The sequence below is a fragment of the Sinocyclocheilus grahami genome, unplaced genomic scaffold (genome assembly GCF_001515645.1).
Source record: "Sinocyclocheilus grahami isolate Dianchi unplaced genomic scaffold, SAMN03320097.WGS_v1.1 scaffold287.1, whole genome shotgun sequence".
NCBI classification, from domain to species: Eukaryota; Metazoa; Chordata; class Actinopteri; order Cypriniformes; family Cyprinidae; genus Sinocyclocheilus; species Sinocyclocheilus grahami.
In genome coordinates this window covers 1075193-1083827 of record NW_015505466.1, presented here as the reverse complement: position 1 = coordinate 1083827, position 8635 = coordinate 1075193, and the positions used below count along the sequence as shown (strand labels likewise).

Sequence of the window (8635 nt, the reverse complement as noted above, 5' to 3'; positions counted from 1 at the left end):
GAAAAAAAAAAAAAAAAAAAAAAGTCAGAGTTGTGAGAGAAAAAGTAGCAATTACCTCTTTTTTATTCAGTAGCGTAAACGGGCCTCCATAGGTTCATAACAAGCAACTATATTTTTAAATAAGCCCAAAAAAAAAACCCTGAGATTTTCACGCAACGTCAAAAAAAATAAATAAAAAATAAGCCCAAAGTCACGTATAATACGCGGACTTGGTAACGCTGCTCATCGTTTCTTTTTTTTTTAAACAGTCTGGCTCTGTGAAACAGCTCAAATAATTAAGTTCAATAAATCAAGAGAAAAAAAAAAAAAAATCAACATTAAAAGGTCCTTTACTCAGGACATGGCAGTGCAGATTAAATCTGTAAATATATATATATATATATATATATATTTATTAAAAAAAAAAGCTAAAAAAGAAAATTCCAACAGTAAAAGTATGCATAAGTTACAATTTTTACAAGGCAGCACATAGTGCTTAAGTCTCTTAAACAATCCCACACTATGAGACCTGCTTGGCCAGGTCCTTGACCAAGGAAGACTTAAGTTGAGCAATTGAGGCAATTCTCATCTGCTTCTGACTGGAGTACTTGTTCTTCACAGCCTGGATAAGCAAGCAAACACTCAGTGGGTCACATTGACAAGCCTTTTAGAAACAGCTACTTGAACCAAGCAATAAAGCAGGCCAGCTTTGCGTCAGGCGGAATCCACTTACCAGATGCTTTGAAAGCCCGTCATTGACTCTCACAACATTTTTGGCAATATGCTGCATCACAGAAACCAGTACATCTTCGGTGTAGCCCATATAATGCTGGAGAGTCGGTGTCTGCAAGCGTCAAAAGGTAATGGTCACACACAACCCTCAAAACGGCCAAACCCTCAAAACTGCCCAAGAACTCACCCAGTCACCACAGTTGAAGACCTTCAGAGTAAGGGCATAAGCTGCGCTAGCCACCTGGGAGGGAGGAAAGTGGACCATCTCATAATCAACCATGGTGAGCTCCAGGAAGTACTTGGCCAATGTATGATGCTCTGCGGTAACCTGCAAAACAATTGGCATTAATGCTATGAGAACATGCAACTTCAACTTGCTTCTAAAAACAGACTGGTAAACTAGTTTACATCTCCAATCTTGGAGGCTCTCCTAAGGAACTGTAGAGGCAGAGGTCTCCCAAAACTGAAGTTGAGGACTCTGAGGATTTTCATCTCCATCTCCCGGATCTGACCAGTAGTATAGGCACGGTCAGTGACAAAGGCAAAGTCTGCAATCTCTGGTGGGTACATCTCTTCATACTTTGAGGCAATGAACATGGCTGTTACACCAACAAGCTGGAGCTGCTTCTTAGGAACTGGATGCTCCTGATTGAGGGACAAGTGGAGACCATTGAAAAAGTGCTAAAGACAACATTACACAGTGAACCAAAATGGAAAGGAGGACTCACCTGAAGAAAGCGATCAATAATCGCAACGGTCATGTACATGGTCTCCTGAAGCAGCCTGAACTTAATTTGGACTTGTACAAGCCAGTCAATAAGAATAGCACGCATATTTCCTGTAACCTCCTTTCCTTCAAGATATTTTGGCTTAACAGCTTGCTCATTCTACAAGAAAGCAGAAGAAAAAAAAAAAAAAAAAAAAACTCAACACCTTGCAAAAAAAAAAAATAATAACTCCCCCCCACAAACCTCAAGCTGACGCAGATACAAATAGATGTCCTTGACGTATTCACTGCAAAGCATGGGATTATCATAGTCATCTGCATCCACATCCTTGATATCAAGCAGAACATCGGAGAACGCCTGACACAGATCATCCGAAACACAGCCTGAGGTCTCCATGGGAACAGGAGAGGAGGGCTCAGACACAATCTGCAACAGAAAAACTTAAGTGAACCTTTATGCAAGGCAGTAGAGTTCGTCTACTGCCTTGCATAAAAAGTGTTAGTTCAGTAGGTGAACTAACACTAAGAATTTAGAACAAGTTTAAAAACACTACACAGCCAGAAACGGTGAGCATTGACCCCTGCTGGTTGCAGGGTTCGTACACATTTTTACCAATACATTTCCATGACTATTCCGACAACATTCATGACCTAAATGTTCCATTATTTGACAGTAAGAATAAAAATGTTCCAATTATCATAGCATATGTTAACTAAAATGAATGACTATTAATGCTACTCGTTTGCTTTCTGGTTTTAGTAATAAGTACAAGCTGCAACCGCGCCAGACCTTACTCCACATACATCACATCACTGAATATTGTCATTTAACTGTGGCCAGGATGGCCATTTTGGTGTAATTTTGTGTGTATTTTTGCTGAAATGCAACAAGCTGCGCTTTAGAGCCCTGCATTTCAGCCCGAGCCCAACGGCCCCAACTTATGTATGGCTTCGGGAGAATTTTCACGTCAGGAATATTCGCAGGGTTTTGGTTCATTTTTGTGAAGCCTTCCTGCTCGAGATAGAGACAGCAGAAAAATCCGTGTATCATTCGATTTAATATTGAAAGTAGAAAAATTAGAAAACGGTTCCCGTTTCGGTTATCCAAAAATTGAGGGAAAAAAAAAATTCAGCTTAAATTTGAATTTTTTCGCTCATGGGTGGAAAAATGAATAAACCGCTTGAATATTCGATTTCTACATGTGGGCAGGAATTAAACGCCCCTTTCTGCCGATTGGTCAGCCGAAGATCAAACCGTGCAATCGTCAGTTCTTCTGCAGTATCACGCAGCAGAATAATAGTCCTCCACTGCTGCAGTTGTACTGATTAATAACCCATTTTACTGCAACTACATTTCATATTTTCCTCAAACAGACTAATGAATAGCTCGACAACTAGTACCGGGGCAGAGGGCTTTCGTCGGTGTAGAGCAGCGGTTCTTAAAGTGATAGGGGGTCCGCGAAATAATTTGCTATAGCCTAAAGTATTTCCAGACTGTAAAGTGCTTTTTTTTTTCTCATGATACATAGGCCTACTGAGATTTATTCCAAAGTGATTTGATGCATTTAACGTCAAATAATCTAAATGAAGCCTTTTAAAAGACAAGTATTCGCTGTGGTTCATGTTTGTGGCATGCGCCAGAAAGATGCTCAATGAGACCGAGACGCGCTAAAGCAGCGCATTCTGTTGTTCTCTTTATTTTTCAAAGGCATGACATTTTGTAGTCATTTTGAACGTAACACAATTAAAAATACATTTTACCATACGACTATAAATGACAGAGTACTAAGTTATTTCCCCTCGATGGGGAAAAAAAAATAATAAAAATCCAAGTGAACAATCAGTACTCAATATTAATTTAAACTGCTTTAAATATAACTGCCGCTTATTTCCTGTGAACTTCTGCGTTTGACTGTAGTCTGTCTGCTTATTGAGTTTATTTAACCCATCGCAATTTATTGGAACCGTGTGAACTAGAGTCACTACTCAACTTAATGTTGTTCTAAAGGCTTATTACTTAACACAAATGTCCTGCTCACACTTGCCAATTCAAATGGCAGGGAATGGTGACTTTAGGTTTTGTTTTTAAGCGGATGCATCTCGTGGCGTATATTCCAAGCATTCTGAAGGTATACTGAGGGTTTGGTGAGAAACAAACCGAAATGGCAAGTTATATTTTATGAAAATCTTGCGTTGCAGTGCGAGTGCGCAGCAGCTCACGCCGCGCACAAGTGCATATCCTTTTGAGATCAATTATAATAAATTAATAAAACACAAGACTACATTATAAAACTCTAACAGTAGGCTATATTTAATATCTGTTGTCAGTCAGAATGACAGTTCTTGCGTGAACATTATAGGCCTATATATACACCCAAGCCAGTTTATTATTCCTTCCTTTTTGTCTTTGTTTAAAATATTTTTTGAAACGAATTAATTTCTTAAACAAACAGACTTACTGGGTGAGCAGGGTAGGCTAAGACAGATGTCATATCATACCCTGCCATGCCTAGGCTGGTGCAAATAGAATGTATATCTACACAGAAGAAAGCCCATTCTGACTCTGACCAGGTATGAGTTGTCGAGCTATTCATTAGCCTGTTTGTTTGATGAAAAAAAAAAAAAGAAGATGAAAATGTAGTTGCAATAAATGTGTTATTAATCCATACAACTGCAGCAGTGGAGGACTATTATTCTGCTGTGTGATACTGCAGAAGAACTGATGATGGCACGGTTTGATCTTCGGCTGATCAATCAGCAGAAAGGGGCGTTTAATTCCTGCCCCCATGTAGAAATCAAATATTCAAGCTGTTTATTAAATTTTCCACTTATGAACGAAAATTTAAGCAGAATTCTCGTTTTTTGGAAATGGAGCAGTTCATTTTTCTACTTTCAATAAAAAAAAAAAATTAAAAAAAAACGAATGATACACGGATTCAGAAAGCGTATCCTGTTTGTTTTCTAAAGAAGCACAACGTATGCTGATATTGTGAGTGCACACAAATAAAAGTAGACCCTTAACAGTCCCAAATTATGTATTACTCTTACCTTTATGGGCAAAAATGACGGTTGTTTCCACTGTTATAAGAAAAAAAAAAATGCAAGTGATCGTGCTGGCGACTCCATGTCCTGCAAAGCGCCCTTTAGCTTCTCTGCACAAACGATTGGATACGCTCCTAATAGCACACATTTATCTAGGTTAACCATTTAAACTAACATTGTTTTTTTAAAGCATTTTATATAGGCCTATAGATTTTATTTTAGTCAAGTGGTGATTTGAGAAGGCTAAATTTATCAAGCATAGGCTATGATTAACTCACTGTCTGCCACTGGCCGCTTGGTCGTTACTTAAACAAAAACATGTCTAAATTAACGTAAAGAAACGAAAATATATATAACCACTTTTGCCATTAAAAACGAAACTGAACTATTTTAATGGCTACAACAGCAGCTGTGTAATTGGGGAGGAGAGAAAGAGGGGGGAAAAAAAATAAAAATACAAAAAGACACGGGCTCCAGTCGGACTCGGCCAGTAATTCTGATAATCTGTCGGATAAGGGCATATGTTTGAGGCCCGTGCAGGGTTCTGCTGAGTTTACAAACTCAATACTCATACGCACTTTGGATGTGACTGCGCACCGCCTCTGGAAATTGGCGTTTTAAAATTCCATGACTTTTCCAGGTTTTTCATGACCGTACGAACCCTGTGGTTGATACTAGAACTACACAGCAGTGAGCACCTTTCCCTAATGAAAGGCATTCAGAAGGAAGTTGCACAATGCACAAGCAGTTAATTCCAATACAATGGATTTACCAGTGACAGCTTACTTTTGGAACTGACATTTTGCTGTCCTGGAGTGACGACAAAGTGTACTAAACCAGCAACTTTCTTTCACAGCGGTAAATGCAAGAGCCCACGTTTAAAAATCTACGCTCAATTTAAACCAAATGTGCACTAGCCCTACCCATTGAAGTGCCAGAAGTCTTGGGAACTGATATTATGCCATTTTAGAATTATGTCCAAGACAACTTTTACTACACAAATGTGACCATGGACCACAAAATCGGTCAAAGTAGCATGGGTATATTTGTAGCAATAAAACAATACACTGTATGGGGTCAAAATATCGATTTTTCTTTTATGGCAAAACTCATTAGGATATTAAAGATAATGTTCCATGAAGATACTTCGTAAAATTCCTACTATAAATATCAACTTAATTTGATTAGGGACTTAATGTGGACAACTTGAGGCATTATTCAAATTTTTTTTGCACCCTCCAGTTTCCAAATAGCATCAACCAAATATTGTCCCATCCTAACAAACCATACAAAGGAAAGCTTATTTATTCAGCTTTCAGATGGTGTAAATCCCAATAAAAATTTTTTTTTAAATCCCTTATTACTGGTTTTGCGGTCCAGGGTCACAAATAGTCACAGTATTACAGAAATAGACACATAGTATTACAGAAGCCTCAGTGGATCCCTGCCTTCAGTGTAGTTTAGTAAGCTGCTCTTTTACTGCTCACCTGAACTTCATGCTGAACTTTTGGAGACTCCTTTTCGGGCTGTTGAACCACAGGTGCTTTCTCAGCCACAACCTCCACCTTAGGTGCAACCTTCACCTCCTGTTTAAAAAGATGTACAACATTGGTTAGACAAAAAAAAAAAAAAAAAGACAATTGTCAGACAATCGATGCCTGGAGAAGATGGGAAGCGGTTACCTTCTTCCTCAAAGCCTGTCGTGTCTGGGGATTGTTGCCAATCTCCCCCAGCGCAGCCCGGGGTCTGAGTCCGGGCTTGTTGGCTACAGCTGCTTTTCCGGGCAGAGCGCTCTGATTCTCGCTGCCGACCAGGCGAGTGTTCTGCAAGAGGATCACAAACCAGTCTTGCATAAAGAGTGGGTTGGTAATTTGTAAGTCGCTTTGGATAAAAGCGTCTGTTAAAATGTAAAAAAAAAAAAAAAGTAAAAGTTTAGCCGATCACTCAAACTCGCATTACACTTCCATTTAAAATTCAGCAGGACCAGGTTTGAATTCTAAAAAGAGCTCAATCTTGATCTCACCTACTAAGTTAGTTACACGAGGACGGAAAGTACACTAGCACAAACCAATTACAACCAAAGCTAAACGTGCCCTTTAAGCATTAGGTTTACGCAAAGCTTGCATAGGAAGAACTTTCGATTATTATGTACTGAACTATTAACAGGGTAAAACAACACGCTAACATTTTAACGTGTGAGATAAGGGACACATTTCCGGGATTGCACCAATTAAACCAACAAAAAATGATGAACTTTATCTTTATGCAACAAATGCATTGTGTCGAAACATAAATATCCAAAATAATTCTCAAAACAACTTACCCTTGTGACACGGAGAGCCATTATTATTATTATTATTATTGTTGTTTTATTGTTTTTGGAAGCTTGTTGCTGCGACTCGATGAACAAACTGATTGATTGTACTCAAGCGAACTCGATGTAACACTGATTCTGCACTGTGGTTTAAATTGTCGCTCTTTCGAACGTGATTCGCTGGGTTCGAAAATCATTGAGATATGATTGGCTCAGTCGCAGCAGCTTTCAATGCGTTACCAGGACAACTAATGACCACGTGACGCCCAGGGGCGGGGAGACCAGTTCAATACGTTCTTCTTGTAGTGTACTATAGTTTGTGTGCTTTCCACTGCCATCTTTTTACGTGGAGAGAGTGGCTGCCTGCAACTTCGCTGCTTAAAGGGGTCATATGATGCTTTTTTAAAGATCATTATTTTGTGTATTTGGTGTAACAGAATATGTTGACATGCTTTCATGTTCAAAAAACACATTATTTTTCAAATACTGTACATTATTGTAGGTCCTCTATGCCCCGCCTCTCTCAAACGCGTAGTTTTCTACAAAGTCCCTCCTTCCGACAAGCGCAGTCTGCTCTGATTGGCCAACTGACCCAGTGCATTTGGATTGGCCGAACACCGCAAGCTTAGAGAGAGTGCTCGCTGTAGAGCCAAATGGGAGGGGCTAAACCTCTAGCTCCCCCTCGTTGGATCTAGTGGGCGGGGCTTGAGACATTTTTAATAGCCCTGGTTTAGCCCCATTTCTTTATAAAGTAACTCTGATGTCATCAATATAATTAATTTTCTTAGCACATGAATGAATGAAACATTAATCGGTAAGGTTAGATTTTTCGCTTAACTATGGATAGCTAATAAGTGCTAGCATTTTCCCATCCCCCTTGCTACATTTTAGCACGTGTAGTGTTTTTATTTACTCATAGTTTTTATTTTATTTAATTTCAGTATTTGTTTAACCTGCACAGATGCATCAGACAATACTTTTGCGAGGACAGGATCCCATCCTGTCTATCCAGAGATGCACTGCAGTGTGCTGCCAAAAATACTGTAAATCGGTGTATAACCATTTACATGAGCTCCGAAATCATGTAGCTAATCACATGCGAAATGCAGTTCAAGACAAAGGTATGTTTGTGTGTGTGTCTGTGTGTAAATTATTTTAATTATAGTACTGTGGGTGTGAGAATGCTTGTTGAATTTTAATGTTTTTGCATGTCATAGTCATTTCTTCCTAGCATTTTAAACTAAAAATATATTGTTCATTTAATATGTTCTTGTGTTGTGAAACCTTTAGGAAGTCTGAATTTCACATACTTCACTTAAGATTTTTGTTGTTGTTATAGTTTTTCTGCATTACATTACTTAATTTGGATCACTGTAAATATTAAAAACAAGTATATAAAAACTCTTTACATGGCAACCAACCTGCAAGGGCTGATGTAGAGTCTGTCAGGCATTTGTTCCAGCATGTAGTAGCATGTTCAGCTAATAGTTTTTAATCAGGGCTTTATTTGGTTGAATTACATGTGTTCTGTGTGGACAGAACAAAACCTTCACTCACACTGGCCTTAGTGTTTGGTGGGAGTGTGGTAAAAAATATAAAAAAGGATCTTAATGTTGTTGTGCTCTTGAGCAAGGTTTTACATCACAAAACCTCAGCATAGGCGATGCACTGTATTAAACATGTAAACAAGACAATTGTGCTAATTTATTCTTTTTACATTTTAGATTTTATCATCATCAAGTGTGGTTTAAAGTGCAGGCAATCACCACATTTCCACTGCTGTTACTGTACAGCAACAGTAATTAGATGTGATAGTCTTATTACACATTTTAAAATGTGTA

At 38.6% G+C, this 8635-nt stretch overlaps 1 protein-coding gene across 1 annotated transcript; it reads right to left on the bottom strand.

Annotated features, from left to right (window-relative positions):
• Nucleotides 1–453: 453 nt before the first annotated feature.
• LOC107600589 (G2/mitotic-specific cyclin-B1-like) lies at nucleotides 454–6938 on the bottom strand. The gene is made up of 9 exons (XM_016292524.1): nucleotides 6804–6938; nucleotides 6163–6303; nucleotides 5968–6066; nucleotides 1683–1865; nucleotides 1440–1598; nucleotides 1120–1356; nucleotides 899–1039; nucleotides 713–823; nucleotides 454–601 (listed from the first exon to the last, which is right to left on the bottom strand). Exons 1-9 carry the CDS (start codon nucleotides 6822–6824, stop codon nucleotides 500–502), a joined length of 1194 nt encoding a protein of 397 aa, XP_016148010.1. The 5' UTR covers nucleotides 6825–6938; the 3' UTR covers nucleotides 454–499.
• Nucleotides 6939–8635: the final 1697 nt, after the last annotated feature.

Coding starts and splice junctions, on each gene's coding strand:
- LOC107600589 (XM_016292524.1), bottom strand. CDS start 6,824: ATGGCTCTCCGTGTCACAAGG. Junction 6,067..6,162: donor GACAGGCTTTGAGGAAGAAG/GTAACCGCTTCC, acceptor CTTTTTAAACAG/GAGGTGAAGGTTGCACCTAA. Junction 1,599..1,682: donor TGTATCTGCGTCAGCTTGAG/GTTTGTGGGGGG, acceptor GCTTTCTTGTAG/AATGAGCAAGCTGTTAAGCC.